Source organism: Hyla sarda, chromosome 1 (assembly GCF_029499605.1).
Source record: "Hyla sarda isolate aHylSar1 chromosome 1, aHylSar1.hap1, whole genome shotgun sequence".
Taxonomy (NCBI): domain Eukaryota; kingdom Metazoa; phylum Chordata; class Amphibia; order Anura; family Hylidae; genus Hyla; species Hyla sarda.
In genome coordinates, this window is record NC_079189.1 from 53,555,767 (window position 1) to 53,575,121 (window position 19,355).

General features: G+C 45.6%; 1 protein-coding gene across 2 annotated transcripts in view; it reads right to left on the reverse strand.

Moving 5' to 3' along the window:
• Positions 1 to 1,450: 1,450 nt before the first annotated feature.
• The window catches only part of TRMT44 (tRNA methyltransferase 44 homolog), a 93,505-nt gene continuing 75,600 nt past the window's right edge, over positions 1,451 to 19,355 (reverse strand). For both annotated transcript variants that reach the window (XM_056555034.1, XM_056555035.1), the window contains exons 10-11: positions 14,907 to 15,023; positions 1,451 to 1,711 (exon numbers count right to left, since the gene is read on the reverse strand). In XM_056555034.1, coding sequence (XP_056411009.1) covers positions 1,479 to 1,711; positions 14,907 to 15,023 — 350 coding nt within the window. In that variant the 3' untranslated portion in view covers positions 1,451 to 1,478. The remainder of the gene's footprint in view (positions 1,712 to 14,906; positions 15,024 to 19,355) is intronic.

The window sequence follows — 19,355 nt, forward strand, 5'->3', positions numbered from 1 at the left end:
TTCTGTGCGGAGACCAAATACAGGAAGTGTGGGTGGACAAGCTCTGGGCTCTGTGCACCGAGGGCAAGCGGGGCTCTGTGCACCGAGGGCAAGCGGGGCTCTGTACACACTTCCGGCTCACACATCAGGATGATTGACAAGCCAGGAGCCTGCACAGAGCCCTGCCCTCACTTCCTGTATTTGGTCTCCTCAGAGACACACAGGCAATAGCTGCAGAGACAGCATTTTTTCATGCAAAAATATACACATTATACACATTTTTAACCAACTATGACCAGATGTAAATAAAATATTCAGTTATTGTATAATCCAAACCTGTGCAGAGGAAAAGTCGACCAGTTGCCCATAATAGCACCAATCAGATTGCTTCTTTCATTTTTTGAAAAAGGCCTCTAAAAAATAAAATAAGTAATCTGATTGGTGCTATTATGGGCAACTGGTCGACTTTTCCTCAGCACAGGTCTTGATGAATCTCTCCCTTGCTGACAATGTTTGGGTCTTTAGATTACATGGGGCTCATGCTGATCCCAGGACAGATTTTTAGATTTACTGACAAAGTCTTGAGATGCATAAATTGTCATGTGAATTACACCAGAGACTGGCTTTACCCATGGCATTAAAATATACCACAAAAAACCACACATACGCCATTTTCTTGGCGGTTTCTGCTGCATAGTTTGTGGCATACATGCAGAGGATAAGTGTACCTGTGTTGTGGAATTTAGCTGTACTGTGGAAATGAATTTCACAGCAATAATATAACATACACAAATTTACTCTATGCAGGTGTGACATGTTTTCTCCCTATAGAATTAGATGATGTAAATTTCTGATTTCCCGCCAGGAATATAAACCACTGCCAAGAGGAAAACGTTCTGTTAGGACTATTATAGCCAAGAACTAGTCTAGTAACATGAATTAAATCCTTTCCAAAGCAGTTATTTCCACATAAAGAGACATCATGACTTAGACACTTCGTAGTGATCATCAAAGCCGTACAAAAGATCTTTCGTCATTATAAAACGAAGGTTAAATGCTCAAATTGTTCTAAAGTGTTGGAGTCACAAGCCTATGCATTGAAACGTGGCTTCACACAGAGTACAGTACGCTGTAATTTCCCCCGCACCTTGTGTTCTTGACAGCTGACTTTTAAGACCTTTATACTCATACTTCAACCAAAAACAATTAAAACATAAAAGATTCTAATTATAATAAAATCAGTCACTGAAGCGCATATCAATCCCATTGTACATAGACTCTTTTTTTCTTGTTGTGTTTGCAGAAAAGACCAGAAAGAAACAATAAAAGTATAACAAATCTCCCAAAAAAAAAAAAATCAATTTAATTTAAAGGACAAAAAAATAATATATATATATAACATATATATATATATATATATATATATATATATATATATATATATATATATATATATAAACAATAGCTTTTTTTTTTTTTTTAGAGAGAGAGATGAATTATCACAGTCTATGTTTTTTGGAAAGAGAACTTTGCCGCAGTTCTTCAGCTCCATGTGCGTACGGGCAGTGAATAGCTGAACGCGGGCAGCCATTGGGATGGTTGGTGTAAAACCAGCAGAGCCGCGTCTTTAACGCATCTGCCGAAAGTTTGCGCTTGGCTTCCGTCCTGTGTTTATCTGTAGCGGTTCGGGTCTCTTGGCTCCAGTCGCGTATGGAAACCATTGCATTCATCACTAGAAAAAAAAGATTGCAAAGTTATTCAAAGACGGCGCTTGGACTCCATTCAACAAGAACCAGAGGAGTCAGTATTTGACACTTATTCACAATATATTGTATTTATGAATGACTTAACCCCTTAAAGGGGTACTCCACTAGAAAAAGGAGAATTTCTATACTTACAGTAAAATCTCTTTCTCAAAGGATCCATTGGGGGACACAGACCTTTGGTAAATGCTGCTGTCTCTAGGAGGCTTGACACTATGGTAACCAAAAAGTCGGCTCCTCCCAGCAGGATATACCCGCCTCCAGGCCACTGAGCTAATCAGTTTTAGTCCCAGATCAATAGGGGGGAGACCGACAGGTCAAAGGAAAAAAAAACATGAACTGTCCGAGAACCAGAAGAAAAATTAACTGAACACTCCCTCGGACAGATAACCGAATAGGAACCCTAGAAAAGGGCGGGAGCTGAGTGCCACAATGGATCCTTCGAGAAAGAGATTTTACTGTAAGTATAAAAAAATCTCCTTTTCTCTATCGGCTTCATTGGGGGAACACAGACCTTTGGACGTACCAAAGCCGTCCCTTGGGTGGGCAGAGAAAAAAGGTCAGGCAGTCGGCTGTACCACCGCCGCCTGCAACACTTTACGGCCCAGACTAGCATCAGCCGATTCGAAAGTATGAACCTGGTAGAATCTTGAAAAAGTGTGCAAAGACGACCAGGTGGCCGCTTCACAGATCTGCATGGCCGAGGCCTTGTTTCGAAGAGCCCAGGATGCTCTCACAGAACGGGTAGAATGAGCCAAAACCCTGAAGGGTGGGATCTTCCTCTTGCAGCGGTAAGCTTCCGAAATAGCACATCGGATGCACCGAGAAATGGTGGCCTTGGAAGCAGGCTGTCCCTTTCGACGACCTTCCATAAGGACGAAAAAAGAATCGCACTGACGAAAGGAAGAGGTGACAGAAAGATAAGTCCGAACAGCCCTTACCACATCCAATTTGTGGAGTAAGCTCTCCCTGGGATGAGAAGGAGCGGGACAAAAGGAAGGAAGGACGATGTCCTCGTTGAGATGAAAAGCCAAAACGACCTTAGGTAGGAATGACGGATCTGGCCGTAAAACAACCTTGTCCTAATGAATTATCAGGAAAGGAGAATGGCAGGAGACAGCTGCCAGTTCAGATGCTCTCCTAATGGAAGTAATGGCTATAAGAAAAGCCATCTTCCAGGATAGGAGGCGAAGGGGAACCTCCTTAAGAGGCTCAAAAGGTGCGTCTTGGAGAGCGCCTAGAACTAAGTTCAAGTCCCAAGGGGAGAAGGGGACCGGTAAGGAGGGACAGCATGTGCCACGCCCTGAAGGAAGGTCCGGACATGCGAATTGGAAGCCAGAGGACGCTGAAAGAGAATGGAAAGGGACGAAACCTGACCCTTAAGGGAGCTGAGAGCCAGCCCTTGTTCCAACCCGACTGCAAAAAGGAGAGGAGACACGGAACGGAAAAGGTAACTGGAGAAAAGGGCTGAGTTTCGCACCAATGAAAGTAAGACCGCCAGGAGGGCTTACGAGCCCTGAGCATGGTGCGAATTACCTGGGAAGAGAAAACGCAGGCCCTTAGAACCACGGTCTCAACCGCCACGCCATTAAATGCAGCGACTGTAAATTGGGGTGGCAAAGGGGACCCTGTGACAGTAGGTCTGGACGAAGTGGAAGACTGAACGGAACGTCGTCCAGAAGCCAGACCACGTCCGCGTACCATGCCCTTCGGGGCCAGTCTGGAGCCACCAGAATGGTGGGGACTCCTTCCGCCTTGAGCTTCCTCAGAACCCTGGGAGGGGGAGGGGAGGGACAGATAGGGCAGGACAAAGCCCGATCACGGAATTACTAGGGCATCCACGGCTAGAGCCAGGGAGTCCCTGGACTTTGACACAAACGTCAGAATTTTCCAGTTGTGTCGAGAGGCAAACGATCCACGTCTGGGGTCCCCCAGAGGTCGCAGATCTGTGCGAACACCTCCGGAAGAAGAGACCACTCTCCGGGTCGGCTGAGGATCGACTGAGGAAATCCCCTTCCCAGTTGAGCACTCCCGGAATGTGAATCGCCGAAATGGCCGGAACTTTGTGTTCCGCCCAGAGGAGGATCTTTGTCACGTCGGACATGGCTTCTGAGCTGCCCTGCCGATTGATGTACGCCACAACCGTGGCGTTATCCGACTGGACACGGACAGGGTGGCCCTTAAGCAGGGACTCCCAATGCTTCAGACAAAGATATAACGCCCTCAGTTCCATGATGTTTATGGAAAGAAGGGCTTCTTGGGGAGACCAGAGGCCTTGAACCGTCTGATCCCTGAAAACACCCCCCCAGCCCGACAGACTGGCATCTGTCGTGACCATCTGCCAGTAAAGGGGAAGGAATGAACACCCCTGAAGAAGAAGGGGGGCGGAGCGGAGCAGAGCGGAGCAGAGCAGAGCAGAGCAGAGCAGAGGGTATCACTGATACCCCTCTTGACCGTAACAGAGCAATCACGGGCGCTAGAATCTTGGTAAAGACTCGTGGCGCTGTGGCCAGACCGAAGGGGAGAGCCACAAATTGATAATGACCTTCTGGAACCGCAAAGCGGAGGAACCGCTGGTGGCCGGGAAAAATTGGAATGTGGAGGTAGGCATCCTTGATGTCCACCGAGGAAAGAAACTCCCCTTGATCCATAGACGCCACGACTGAACGGAGAGATTCCATTCGGAAATGGCGGATCAGAAGATGTTGGTCGAGACGTTTGAGATCAAGGATTGGCCGCACAGAACCGTTTTTTTGGGAACCACGAAAAGATTGAAATACAAAGCCTTCCCTTGAAGGAACTGGGACAATGACACCCTGGATAAGAAGGGACTGAAGAGCCTCCCGAAATTCCCTCGCAAGCGAAGGAGATCGTGGAGCACGGGACTGAAAAAAACGATCCCTCGGAAGGGAGGCAAATTCTGTCCGGTATCCGTTGGACACCATGTCCCTGACCCAGGAGTCCTGAATGTGCGTGGTCCAAACGTCTCGAAAAAGCAAGAGGCGATCTCCCACCCGAGAAAAAACTGTGGGTGGGGGCGTCCCTTCATGCAGAAGTGGGTTTGCGGTTGCCCGGTTTGGCCGCAAAAAACGGTCAGAACGGTTGGTGTCCGACTTCCAAGAGGGACACGCCTTGAAAAAGGGAACCTTTTTGTCACGTGAAGGCACCTGGCTGGACCCTTTAGAGGGGCCAGAAGTCCGAAAGGACGAAGACTTTCTGCGAAAAGAAGTGCTAGACTTGTTTTGAGGTAATAAAGAGCTCTTGCCACCTGTCACCTCAGAGATAATCTCATCCAGGCGCTTGCCGAAAAGTCGGGAACCGGTAAAAGGAATCTCGGTGAGAGACTTCTTAGATGCAGCATCCGCGTTCCATGCTTTAAGCCAAATGGAACGACGGAGGGCCACTAGATTACCGGTGGCAAAGGCAGTGCAGCGAGCTGAGTGCAAGGAAGCAGAACACAGAAAGTCTCCAGCTTTGGAACATTGGAGGGCCAGAGCGGACAGTTCTTCCGGGGGAGATCCCGAAAGAATGCCCTGACGGAGTTGGGAATACCAATCCGAAAGGGCTTTAGACACCAAGGTGGAGGCGAAGGCAGGAAGCAGGGAGGAACCCGCTGCTTCAAAGGCATCTTCGCTAAAGACTCAACCTTTTTGTCTGCTGGATCCTTGAAGGCAGCTGCATCCGCCAGCGGCAAAGTAGTAGCTTTAGAGAGGCGGGAAACCGGAGGACCCACCGACGGAGAGGAAGTCAACTTAGAGACGAGGTCCTTGGCGAAAGGATATCGCGCTTGAACTTTCTTCAGTCCCTGAAACTTCTTCTCAGGGTGCTTCCAGGCAGATTCCAGAATGGCATCAAATTCAGCGTGAGAGCTGGACACTTTGGGTGCCGGTCGGGCACGATGAAAGGATACTTCTGGAGCTACGTCCGAAGTTCCTGGGTCCTCTAGGTTAAAGGTGTCTCTTATGGCCGTAACCAATGAGTTCACCATGTCCACTGAGTCCGAACGGTCCTCTGAATCGGATGCCGAATCGGAAACCTCGTCCGCCAGTTCTCCAGGAGAGTGCGAACGAGTGGAGGCAGCCCTAGAAGAGGGAGACTCCGACAGAGTACGTGGCTCAGGGGAGCCAGAGCGGTGACTGCAGGAACGTCCTCTAGAAGAGTGACGTGTGTGGCCTGAAGAAGCAGTCGGGTGAGACCTGCGAGTGGAACACCCGTGTCTACCAGAAGACTCAGGGGATGAGTCAGAGGAGACACCCCTAGTACGCTTATGTGAAGCATAGGGAGAAGGGGAATGGGACCTCCTAGAGGGCCGATGAAGGGTAGACCTCTCCGAGGCAGTCACCACAGAATGGGAGACCTGTGCCAAGTCGGATATAGACTGGGAGAGGGAGGAGAAACCCAGGCTGGAGGGGCAGCCAAACCCACAGGGTCTGAAAGAGCACCTGGATTAGACATAGCAGGGGGTCTGGGGGAGCAATGGAGCAGGCAGAACAAGTGGGTTCAGCAGAACCTGGCATTTTTGCAGAGCAGTTTTTACAAGCGTAACGAGTAACTAATATTCCAGATATCTGTTTTGAGGGAGGGACAGTTCTGGGCATGGACATAGCAAAAAACGAACAGCCTCACCCAAGTATGTGTCCCTAGGCAGCTGCTGTGAGGAGAACTCCGCACCATGGCTGCGAGGAGAGAGAAGGAGACACCGGCCAATAGAAGGAAGGGGCCGGGGTCAGATGCAAGGGCGCTGTGATTGGCCCCTGCATGGCCCCAAACGCGCGCACAGCGCTGATTGGTGGCTGAGTTCGCGCACCTGAAGCGCTTATGCGGCCTGGTGGGCGGAGATAACGTCCGCCGAAGAAATACAGAGAGACTTAGTAATGGTGCCCGCTCCGAACCCCGAGTGCACACGCCGCCTGTAGTGAGCTCCTATGCGCCCGGGAAAATAAAAGTCAAACGGTGCACACACCCGCAGAGAAGAAGCCTGCAGCGCGTACATCCCACACAGACTGCCCAGATAAAGAGCCCCTTACTGTGAACACACTGCTCCCCCATATAATAAAAAACAGTCCCCCTGCAGGGAATAAGAAAAGTATCCCACGGCCAGCCTCAGCTTCAGTAAGAATAGGTCCAAAACAGGGGTCTCCAGCTGTTGCAAGACCTAGGGAAAGAAAAATACTCAAATGTGCTGAAGAACTTACCTAAAGAAGTCTTCAGAATGTAGTCCTCAGTCAGCATTATCACCTGCAGCAAGCCAAGCTCATAGCTAACAGGGCGAACAGGGAGGTAGGGGGACCCGGACCCATGAGGTACAACCCCAAGCGCTGACCGTTAGCGAGAGGGGGTTAACAGTACATCCAAGATGCCTGCCACCTCTCGCAATGGGGAAACAGTGAACCGCAGTTCCTGAGTCCCCACCTGAAAACAGAAATTAAAAGGAATAAAGCACTAACACATTCCCTAAACCTAAAAAATAAAAAATATGAGACCTGGTCTGGAGAACACCAGACCAAACTGACTAGCTTAGTGGCCTGGAGGCGGGTATATCCTACTGGGAGGAGCAGACTTTTTGGTTACCATAGTGTCAAGCCTCCTAGAGACAGCAGCATATACCCAAGGTCTGTGTCCCCCAATGGAGCCAATAGAGAAATATATATATATATTTTTAAATCAACTGGTGCCAGAAAGTTAAACAGATTTGTAAATTACTTCTATTTAAAACTCTTACTCCATCCAGTACTTATCAGCTGTTATATGCTCAAGAGGAAGTTCTTTTCTTTTTCAATTTCCTTTCTGTCTGACCACAGTGCTCTCTGCTGACACCTCTGTCATTTTAGGAACTGTCCAGAGCAGGATAGATTTGCTATGGGGATTTGTTCAGTTCCTAAAATGGACAGAGGTGTCAGCAGAGAGCACTGTGGTCAGACAGTAAGGAAATTCAAAAGGAAAGGAACTTCCTGTGGAGCATATAGCAGCTGATAAGTACTGGAAGGATTAACATTTTTAAATAGAAGTAATTTACAAATTGGTTTAACTGTCTGGCACCAGTTGATTTAAAACAAATGTTTTCCGGCAGATTACCCCTTTAAAAGCCACAGCTAATTTTCCTTTTTTGCATTTTTTTCCTCCCCGCATTTAAGAGGCATAGCCATTTTATTTTTCTAACCACTGATCCATATGAAGGCTTGTTTTTTTCACGACTAATTGTACTTTGTAAGGATACCTTTCATTTTACCATAATATATGGTGAAACAAAAAAATTATTATTTCTGGGGAGTATCTGAAAAGAAAAATGCAATTTTGCTACTTTTTGGTGGATGGAGTTGTTTAAAGGCAGTGCACTCTATGGTAAAAATGACATATCTTAATTCTGTGGGTCAATACAATTAAAACCATACCCACTTTATATAGTTTGTCTTTTATTGTTTTATCAGCATTTATCGCTGCATCTAAAGGGTTAATGACATGGATAGTAGCCATCACTCATCACCTATTAAGAGAGTGCAGCTTCAACATTTGCTTTACAGACATTTAGCGCTCCAGGGCATACAGGTAAGTCATGGTGCGTTAAAGGCCCAAACAGCAAGGGTGTACAGGTACGCCTTTTGTTGTCTAGGGGTAAGGTAAACAAGGTTATGGTTGACATAAGAAAGCACATATAGGCTCAGGAAGAAAACATAGTTCTAGCACTTTACAAATCATTATTCAGTGCACACAGAACATTGGGCACTGGTGTATAAGAAAAACATAGCAATGCTTAAAAGGGATTATCGTAAGGGGGGGGGGGGGGGAGGGAGGAGTAAGGGGGTTGGGATCAGGGGTGGTTTGACCATGGACACTAAGCACGGAACTGGGGTCAACATGCTCCCTCCATTCATCTCTTTAGAAGAGCTGAGGCGCTGTACTCTGGTATCTCGGTCGGACCCCCTTCAATCTGACACTTATCCCCTGTCCTTCGGATAGAAGATAAATTTATCTAAACTGGACTACTCCTTTAACCCCTTAACGATGTACGTCATGGTGACGTGGTACTTAACGCACCATAACATACATTTACGCGCCGCCATGATCGCGAGCATCGGAGCTGTGCTCGCGTCATGCGCGGCAGGTCCCGGCTTCTATCAGCAGCCAGGGACCCGCCGGTAATGGCGGACATTCGCGATCGTGTGGATGTCCGCCATTAACCCCTCAGATGACGTGATCAATACAGATCACGGCATCTGCGGCAGTGCGGTACTTTGAATGGATGATTGGATCGCCCGCAGCGCTGCCGCGGGGATCCGATCATCCAGCATGGCGGCCGGAGGTCCCCTCACCTGGCTCCGGTCGTCTCCCGGGGTCTTCTGCTCTGGTCTGAGATCGAGCAGACCAGAGCAGAAGATCACCGATAATACTGATCAGTGCTGTGTCCTATACATAGCACTGAACAGTATTAGCAATCAAATGATTGCTATGAATAGTCCCCTATGGGGACCATTAAAGTGTAAAAAAAAAAAAGTTTAAAAATGTAAAATAAATTAAAAAATTTGAAAATTCCCCTCCCCAATAAAAAAGTAAAATGTCAGTTTTTCCCATTTTACCCCCAAAAAAAGAGTTAAAAAAAATAATTAATACACATATTTGGTATCGCCGCGTGCGAAAAAAGTCTGAACTATTAAAATATATTGTTAATTATCCCGTACGGTGAACGGCGTAAACGTAAAAAAACAAAAAACAAAAGTACAAAATTGCTGTTTTTTCTCACATTTTATTCCAAAAAAAATTTATAAAAAATTTATAAAAAGTTAAACCTAAGCCAAAGTGGTACTGATAAACACTACAGATCATGGCATAAAAAATGAGCCCTCATATCGCCCTATATACGAAAAAATTTGAAAGTTATAGGTGGTCTAAATAGGGCAATTTCAAACATACTAATTTTGTTAAAATGGTTTGAGATTTTTTTTAAGTGGTACAATTATAGAAAAGCATATAACATGGGTATCATTTTAATCGTATTGACCCACAGAATAAAGAAAACATGTCATTTTTACCGGAAAGTGTACAGCGTGAAAAAAAAAAAAAAGGCCTTCCCAAATTTTCTAAATTGCTGTTTTCTTTTCAATTTTCCCACATAAATAATATTTGTTTGGTTGCGCCGCACATTTTATGGTAAAATAAGTGATGTAATTACAAAGTACAATTGGTGACGCAAAAAACAAGCCCTCATATGGGTCTGTGGATGGAAATATAAGAGTTATGATTTTTAGAAGGCGAGGAGGAAAAAAACGAAAATGCAAAAATAAAATTGGTCTGGTCCTTAAGGCAGGGATGTGGAAATCCTATCACCCGACGCCCGGAACAAGTAGTTTTGGGCGCCGGGCAGGTGAATTTGTCATAGATTTAGCCCTGTATCGGGCTAGCAGGGACAAACCGACTTCCCCCTTATTTTTCTTTAATGCCGGTGTGAGGTGCAGGAGCCGATGCAAGTCTGCACCTCACACCGGCACTCAGGGTGTATGGAGGGGGCAGTGGCGGCCGGGGGCAGCTGCTCAGAGCCCCCCAGCTGGTGTGAGGGGATCTCAGGAGCGAGGGCAGAGCCCGAGGTCACACGTCAGCAGAAGATGATTAAGCCACGCCCCCTCCTCCCCTCCCGGAGGATGGAGAGCGCAGCTCTGCATAATACAAGAAGACAGGGGGAGAATGAGGATGTCCACAGCTTCTCCCTCCCCCACACACAGCCTCTCCCTTCCCCCTGCTCTGTCTACACAGGACCTATTTTATCACGGGGAGGTTTCAAGTATTCACGGGGGAACATACAGAGCAGGGGGAGGGGAGAGGACGTGTGTGAGGAGACTGGACTGCACAGGCTGGGGATTTCACCTCACACCGGCTCAGGTGAGTGTATGTATGTGTGGCGGGTGTATGTATGATGTGAGCATATGTATGGCGTATGTGTCGTGTATGTATGTATGGTGTATGTGTCATGTGTATATATGAAGTGTATATGTGTATGGTGTCCGTGTATGTGTGATGTGTGTATGATTAGGGGGTGTATCAGCGGCGGGTGTATGTATAATGTCTGCATATGTATGTGTCATGTGTATATATGATGTGTGTATGTAATGTATGATATAGGGGGCAGCGGCAGGTGTATTTATGATGTGTGCATATGTATGGTGTGATGTGTGTATGGATGTGTGTATGTAATGTAGATGTAGGTTGGGCAGTGGCGGGTGTATGTATGATGTGTGCATATGTATGGTGTATATGTATGGTGTGATGTGTGTATAGATGTGTGCATGTAATGTATGATGTGGGGGGGGGGGCAGCTGTATGTATGATGTGTCTATGTAATGTATAATATAGGGGGCAGTGGCCCAGTGTATGTATGATATGTGTATGAATGTATGTTTTGTTCAGGGGCAAACTGACAAGTGTTGCTGCCAGTTGTGCTATCTAATTTTATTTATTTTTAGTGGTTTCTGGCCACCCGCACTTAATTGCACCCCCAGAATCCCCCCCCCCCATTCATACTCGCCCGACGACCAAGAGCCCCACGGATGCACGCAAACACGCCCGAACCAAAACTACAACTCCCAGCATGTTGCACCGTAACCTAAACTGTAGAACTATAAAGTGTAACATGCTGGGAGTTGTAGTTTTGGTTTGGGTCAGCTGCAGAACCATAGGCTGTATCAGGGCATGCTGAGTGTTGTAGTTATCTAGTAACTAAGTGCAACTTCCAGCATTTTCTGACACATAATTAGAGTAAATAAAATGCACCACATGAACTGAAGAAGCAGAACACCCCCCCCCCCAGTAACACAGTGCTGTTCACTGTTATCCAATCAGAAGACTCCATATATAAGTCCCTATGAGGACTGAAAAATAGTGATTAAAATATTTTAAGAAGTGCGTATATATGTGAATAAGTCCCTTTCCTAATAAAAGTTCAGATAAAAACTACAGATCATGTCACACAAGATTACCCTCATCCCTGTATATGGAAAAATTGGAGTTATAGGGGTCAGATGGGGAAGGGGGGGGGGGGGGGCTTGCCTCTGGTGTAAAAGGAGCTACAGCTCTCCCACCATAATAGTCTGGCATGCTGCGATCACCTTGGCCGCTATTAATCCATTAGATCACCGCTGTCTAAGTTGACAGCAGTGTCTAAAGGGATCTTATATCCATCCCTGGTGGTCTAGTGGGGGGAATCAGACTATTTTGGTCGAAATTATTAAATCTACCAGGACAAGTGGATTTTCTTGAGGGACAAGTAGATTGTGTTCCGCTTTAGTCCCTTGGACAAGTAGTTATTTTATTTTTTTTATTTCCACACCCCTGCTTAAGGGGTTAAGCAGTTTCAAAAGGCTGGCATTCAAAGTAATAGGTGGAATAAAAGGACTACAGTACCCAGAAATATTGGTTGTATTTAGAAAAAAATATATATTATTTTTGGACTATTACAGAGGGGGTCCCTGCTAGGAACCCTACCTTTCAGAGGGGGGAAAGTCTGCAAAGAGCGCCTATCTGGCTGGGTTTTCAAAGCTAATAAAAATAAAGAAAAGTACCTATATGTGCGTGAATGCTCCAGGGGCAGACACAGACAGCAGAGGGACCCTCTGCCCCCCCCTCAATACGTCAATTGTTCAGGAAACCCCTCTTCATATGTCACTTATTCAGCTGGACCCCCACCCATATCAGTTGCTCAGGAGGACCCCCTAATATCAGTTGTTAGTTATTTATTAAGGCCCCCCATATGCTGCAGCTCATTCAGGCCCCCTACATTAGGTAGCATAGTTTCCCCACATTATGTAACAGTTTCCTCACATTAGGCAGCATAGCTGCCCCACATTAGGCGACATAGTTTCCCCACGTTAGGCGGCATAGTTTCCCCACGTTAGGCGGCATAGTTTCCCCCACGTTAGGTGGCATAGTTTCCCAAAATTAGGTAGCATAGTTTCCCCACATTGGGCAGCAGTTCCCAGACATTAGGCAGCAGTTTTAACCACATTAGGTAGCATAGTTTCTCCACATTATGCAGACTCACTGTAAAGTGCCCGCTGCGCTATTATGAGCCGTGGCCACTTTAGAACAGTAAGCAGCAGCGGCACAGCGAGGGCGGCAGGCCCCCTCACACGCTGGGCCCCTGTGCAGCTGAAGCGCGGCTGCACAGGCGCTATGTCCGCCCCTGGAATGCTTACTAACAATGGTTCAGAAGTAGCTATTTTTAATTTTTCTCATCTCATTACAGTTCTGTATAGCACATTTGTTTTGATACTGCCAGGGTTTGCTGTGGGCAACATTACCTTGTAAAGAACTTCACTTTCCATGATTCCACTTCTCTCTTACAGACACTGCCTCTATTTATAGGTTCTTCCACACCCATATGCTGGATTTTGCTAATACTTCCTTCCACATCCCCCAAAGATATCTCAATGTCAAAAGACAAACATTCATTGGTTACATATTAGCGCAACACAAGAAGGAACAAGGTCTCAATGTCTGACATTGTTGAGCCCTGGATGACATTTTCATGCAGAATTATTATTATTATTTTCCAATTGTGCTTTTCATACTTTCTTGCTCCCAAGGTATTTGTCCAGACAGATGATATGCCATTCAGGCCACAGTTTACATGTTGGTAGAAATTGTATTTCGGTTTTTTTGCCGGTAGAAATAAGTTTACATTTAGCCTTGGGGCCCATCTAATTGGTAGAGCGGAGGGAAGCTAAGGTCACCGCAGCTATTAGGTCTGAACCAGGAACATATTGATGGCTCATAAGAAGAAACACAAGAAAACAGAATGTGCTGTTCAGATTACAGAGAACTGCTTGTATTATCTTATGTAACATAAGAGGAGATCAGGACAGAGGAGAGAGGTTATGTGAAGCAACGGGTAATTTATTCTGGAAATAAAGAATTATTATTAAAGTGCAGCTCAACCTATCATTAATATTGTCTCCAACGGCAAATGTACAGTCCAGCATCTTGGTGATATAACCCCATTGCCTTCTTGTTTCCATAAGTTTCATTGCAGTGTATACAAAATGTTGCTTCCTGAAAACTGTCAGCAAGCAAGTGAACTGCCTATGTTGGATTCAGCAATCCAGGTGGTCTGGGTAGGGAGAGATTTTTTTTCGATATGTAGTCCAGGCTCCAGTGAAAATAAAGAGATATACATACCCAGCCCCACCCCACGCCGTTTCTGAACGTCCAAATTCCACTGCAGTCCTCTACTTACTACTTCTAGTGACGTACTGTGTGGACAGGGACTGCCCGCTGGGAACAGAGTTTGGCTGTTAACTGCCAATGTACATAGCTTATGTCGTTCAAGAAGGGATTAAAGATTACAAAAGGTTGTATTTGCAGTCTTTTTAACAACGTATCCCCTCCAAGCTGCGTCAGTGGCATCTTTCTAGCCAAGCAGCTCCCGGCTCTGTACTAACAAGGGACAAGAACTTCAAAACAGCTTTCTAAAAATGACTGCTTAAATCCCCAGTCATGTTCCAAGGCTCTTGTGTGGGTCAGATGATAACATATATGGTAACTCCCTATAGGTGGCAATACAGAGATAAGTTTTCCTATAGAAGGAAGAAAGCTATTTACATGTAAGTCACCATACTCCAGCTGAGTCTGTTCAATGAGTGACCCAGGACTTACATTTTTTTGTGTGTGTGTGTGCGCTGTGAACTATAGTTTTTACCAGTACCACTTGAGTTTTTGATCAATTTGTTATGAATTTGTTTCAGGGATGTAACCAAAAATCAGCAATTTTTTTGCATTTAGACTGTTGACATAGGGAATCAAGAATGTGATAATTTAATACTTTGGACAATTCAGCACACGAGCGTATTTAAAAAAAAAAAATTTTTAAACACATTTTTGTTCTTCCTAGGGGGTCTAATACAAGCAATTGTTGTTTATGTGGCTTAAATGGAAGCTTGCCATAACTGATCAAATTATTAAATTTGGTGTCCATCAATAATGATAAGTGATAGCTGGTACCCGCTGGGTGTGACACAGGCCTGGCTCCCGCATACGTAAGTCATAAGTCGGAAAGGGATTCACCCATGCCAGCAAGGGCTGACAAAAACCTGGGCGAAAGGTCAAAACTCTCAGTTGCCATAGCAACCTAGCACCTGGGATCTGTCAAGCCCTGCAGTATCTCCCTCCATGAACTGTTACCTTGAAAGACTTGGTGATTGTTTCTGAGAAGGGTCTGCAATCCTCCACACTCCTTCTTGAGTCTTTGTAAGGTCGCCTTGTCCAGGACTTCAGCTACTTCACGTAATGGAAGACTTCCTGTAGGGAATATGAAAAAAACAAAACTAAGAAGAAAAAAAAAATCCCACATTAAAACTGCTATTAGGTGGTAAAAGTATTCAGTTCAGCTTTGGTTCGCCAATTTTTTGATTCTGCATTTATAACAAGGTTATTTAAAAATAAAAATAAATGATTTGTATATATGTATGTATAATATATATATATCAATGGGCGAATGCACGCGGCTCACTAGAAAGGGCGCATCCACTGTAAGCTCTGTGCCACCACCGGGACTTTAGCCCACTAAACGCCGATTTATCAGCTCCATAGCTGTGAAACTAACCAAGAGTTGACCCGAGCTGGACCTTCTAAACGCTCGCTATCGCAGACATTCCTGGGATCTTTAGGAGGGGCCAGAAATCCAAGATGGCTCCGACTCCTACACTCGCTTCGAGCCCAGTGCAGCTGGAAGAAGAGGAGAGTATTGCCGACTCCCTCCACACAACCCTGGCGCAGGAAGATTTGCTCACACCCGCTGACCTCTTCCGCACGATTCAGGGTATGTTTAAGACTGAGCTGGCAAAAGATGTTACAGACTTTACAAAACAAATTGGTGATCTCGGCCTGAGGGTCGCAGACTTGGAGTTGAAAGCGGATGATATAGCTGAGGTCCTGGAATCTGAACAACTGACAAGCGCGGATCATGCCGACCGCTTGGATATGCTAGAGCTTAAAATCGAAGACCTGGAAAATAGGTGTCACAGAGCGAATATTAGAATTCGAGGCCTACCTGAATCCCACACTGATCTCTCCGCGGTAGTCACCGGACTCTTTAAGGCCCTCCTGCCTCAGGTGGATCCTCGCCTCGTTCGCATTCCTTGAGATGTTGTTCTCCGCTTACATTATCCTGAGATGCGTGATCGCCTTCTACAAGCTGCCTGGAATTTTGACCCTTTGCCGAGTTTACCTTCTTCAGTACATATTTATGCCGATCTCACCCCCTCTACACTGGAGAGGAGAAGACACATGCGCCCCATTACTCTGGCGCTGCAAAAGGTGCAGGTGCGCTATCGCTGGGGGTTTCCTTTCAGCTTACAGTTCCAGCTGAGACCCACCTTCACCGCTTGCACCCCCTCCCCCCCCCCAGGAAGATATGGAGATTCTCTGCCAAGAAAAACATCCCTTATGACGACCCTGCACCCTTGCTTCAACGACTGGCTAAAGAACGGAAGACATGGCAGAGAGTGGACTCTCCTTACAAGCGCCTTTGCCCTCTCCCACAGACGCCTGGATGAGAGACTGTGTCCGATGAAACATTACTGACCTGTCCATGTAGGACATTGCCCTGTTGATCTGCATATGAAGCTTCTATTTTCTTCTTGTTTATCTAGCTATTGCCTACTTCTATGATTACTTCCTCGTTGCATTTGTTTATTCTGGACTTTACCAGCCGGGAGGTCTGTAAGCCCCGTTGTCGTCTCCTCCGTAATGATACTGTTCCTCAGTATTCACTGTACAGCTATACCTGTGTTACCTATGATGGCTTGCTATACCTCATTGTATATCATCGTTTTCATTATATATGGTTCCATGTCACGGTTCCTAATCAGCTTATGTTTATTACTCTACCATGTTTTAGTATTTTTGAGGGTATTTCTAATTCTATTAGCTTCCTTTTTGGGATATTTTTGCTACTATGTGATGCTATATTTCAGCATACCTGTTTCACTTAGTTAGTGGGCTCCCCTAGAGGTGGATGAGGTGGATTACCATGTTGCCCTATTCTCTGAGGTTTTGGTGGTCACGGAGGACTATGAACCCTTTGGGGTCCTCCCTGTCTACCTCCTTCTGGCTCTTTTTATGCCTTCTTATGGTTGTTTGCTTTCTTACCATTCTGTTTTCCCTGTTATTTGTTTTTCTCTTGTTCCCATTCCTTCTGCCTCTCTCTCCTCCCCTTGGTTTCTTCCTCGCTGTTTCCCCCTACATTGTCTCTTCTTGTATTCTTCTCCATCTGGCTATCTCTAGTAACTCACAGTTTCTTTATGTCCTGTCCTTATGTGTTGTGTATTGTCTCAATGTCCAGGGTCTTAACTCCCCTGTTAAATGCATAAAAGCTATGATTGACTATCTTAAGCATAATCCTGATGTGATCTGTTTACAAGATTCACGCTTCACTACTACATCCTTACCTAAATACATTCACTCCAGTTCACTCGAGTCACTAATCCAAGTCCAGTTTTCCTTACTAATGAGATTTTTGACATATTCCTTGTACTTCAGCATCGTCTTGATCTGTGGTCCCATGAAATCATCAGCTTTGACCTGCGCCTCATACAGTTTAGAGAAAAAATCTTGAAGGTACTTGATGGCTGCCGTCTAGATCTGGGACAAATATCTGCACCTGTCAGGACCGCAGCGGCACAGCTCTCCTAGCCAGGCACCATGACATCATCTAATTGTGCACAGCTTGTGTGAGAAGTTCTGTGCTAAAGCACAGACCAGAAAATGAGGGTGCAGAGGAGAGGCCTCAGCGTTGGAACGGAGAGAAGGTGAGTAGGATTTAGATTTTTTTTTTCTTTGGAGGCACTGATTGGGGGAATTTACCTTTCAATCCACTGGGGGTGGGTTCTGTGTTACATACAAAGGATTACCAACCTATCTACATACCCATAGGGAGATCACCTGTCTACAGGGGGATTACCTACCTATCCTACCTATCTATCTGCATACCTACATGGGGATTACCTGCCTAACTACATATTTACGGGGCATTACCTACCTATCTACATACCCACAGGGGGATTATCTGCCTAACTACCTACATGGAGATTAACTGTCTAACTACCTACCTATTTATCTACATACCTACAGGGGGATTACCTACCCCTATCTACATACCCACAGGGAGATTATCAGCCTAACTACATACATGCCTACAGGGAGAATATCTGTCTAACTACCTACCTACTTACTTATCTACATACCTACAGGGTGATTACCTACCTATCTACATTCCTACTGAAACAATTACCTCCCTATCTTTGTACCTACAGGGGACATCTATCTAATTGGGGGGGCTAGAGCTTACAATAAATCCTCCCCCCCTATGGGGGCGCCAAAAAAAAAAGTCTTGCCTAGGGTGCAAAATAGCCTAGCACTGGTTCGGTCTTTGTCCTAGCTGAAGCACAGGCAGAAACAAATGCCAGGAAGTGAAGGAGGGACTAGCAATCCTCTGTGCTCACTCCTGTCCTTTCTATCAGACTCCTCTCTGAAAACAAATTTTTAAAGATTTGCGCTCTGCCCTGGTTGTTGTCAATGTGATGTATTTTTCATTGAAATAGTGAAAACCATTTAATGCATAATCTTCAAATTATGGGATAAATTATGCTTCTATGTTACTGAGATACTTTACGTGTATTATTTATGTGTCTAACTTCTGTATTGGGCTTACAAATCCCTCTGTTCTGCTGCTCACTCATTCTGACATTCACTGCTCAGGAAGGGGAATGTGCAAGGTAAGCACTGAGCTCATCCTTACTCACCATGCATTTACTTTCTCCCTGAGTCTGCTGTGCTGTACAGGGTATCATGCAATCATTGCAGACTGCTCTGTAACCCCTCCTCACTGTGTTCATTCTGCAGTCTAATAGACAGAACAGGAGTGAGCACAGAGGAGTGCAAGTCCCGCCCTAACTTTCTGAACTTTGCTCCAGCCTGTGTTTCAGCTAGGACAAAGATGATACTGCATCCAGATTATGTTCTACATTGTACTGGAACCCCTAGGGGTCATTTTATAAGCCATGATTTCTATGGCTTTTTTTTTTTTTTTTTTAATGATTTTCCAAGATGTACAACATATAAAAAGTTTTTTAGATTCTGACAGTGCTCAAGTACTTGATACTGATACAGTTCTGTCAACCAACAATCTAATGTCTAAAAGTAGCCATACTACTACTACTACTACTACTACTACTACTACTACTTGTTCGGCCGACAGCTAGCTCTCCTAATCCCTCCATACACATGAACTACATGGCAGACATCCTAGTAAAGATTACTGTCAGGGCCCTACTTCTCTATAAAACTGGGCCATTTCAGACAAATTTCCTAAAAAGTGTGCATGATGGAGCAAAAAATCCACCAGCTTCCAGATCAAAAGATAAGCCCCGCGAAGTTGTCCAAATCTAAGTATCTAGAGCAGGAGATCACGAGCAAGGGGCCATCTTGTAAAGCGTCAACACCGACTGCTGCAGCTGCCACGGGGCCGTCTAATGTGCCCCGTTTCACGCTTCAACTCTGTGGTACGACTGCACCCAGCAGAGACACAGTGAGTATTCCAGTCCTTGGGCTGCCCCCTTAGCGATGTTGTTG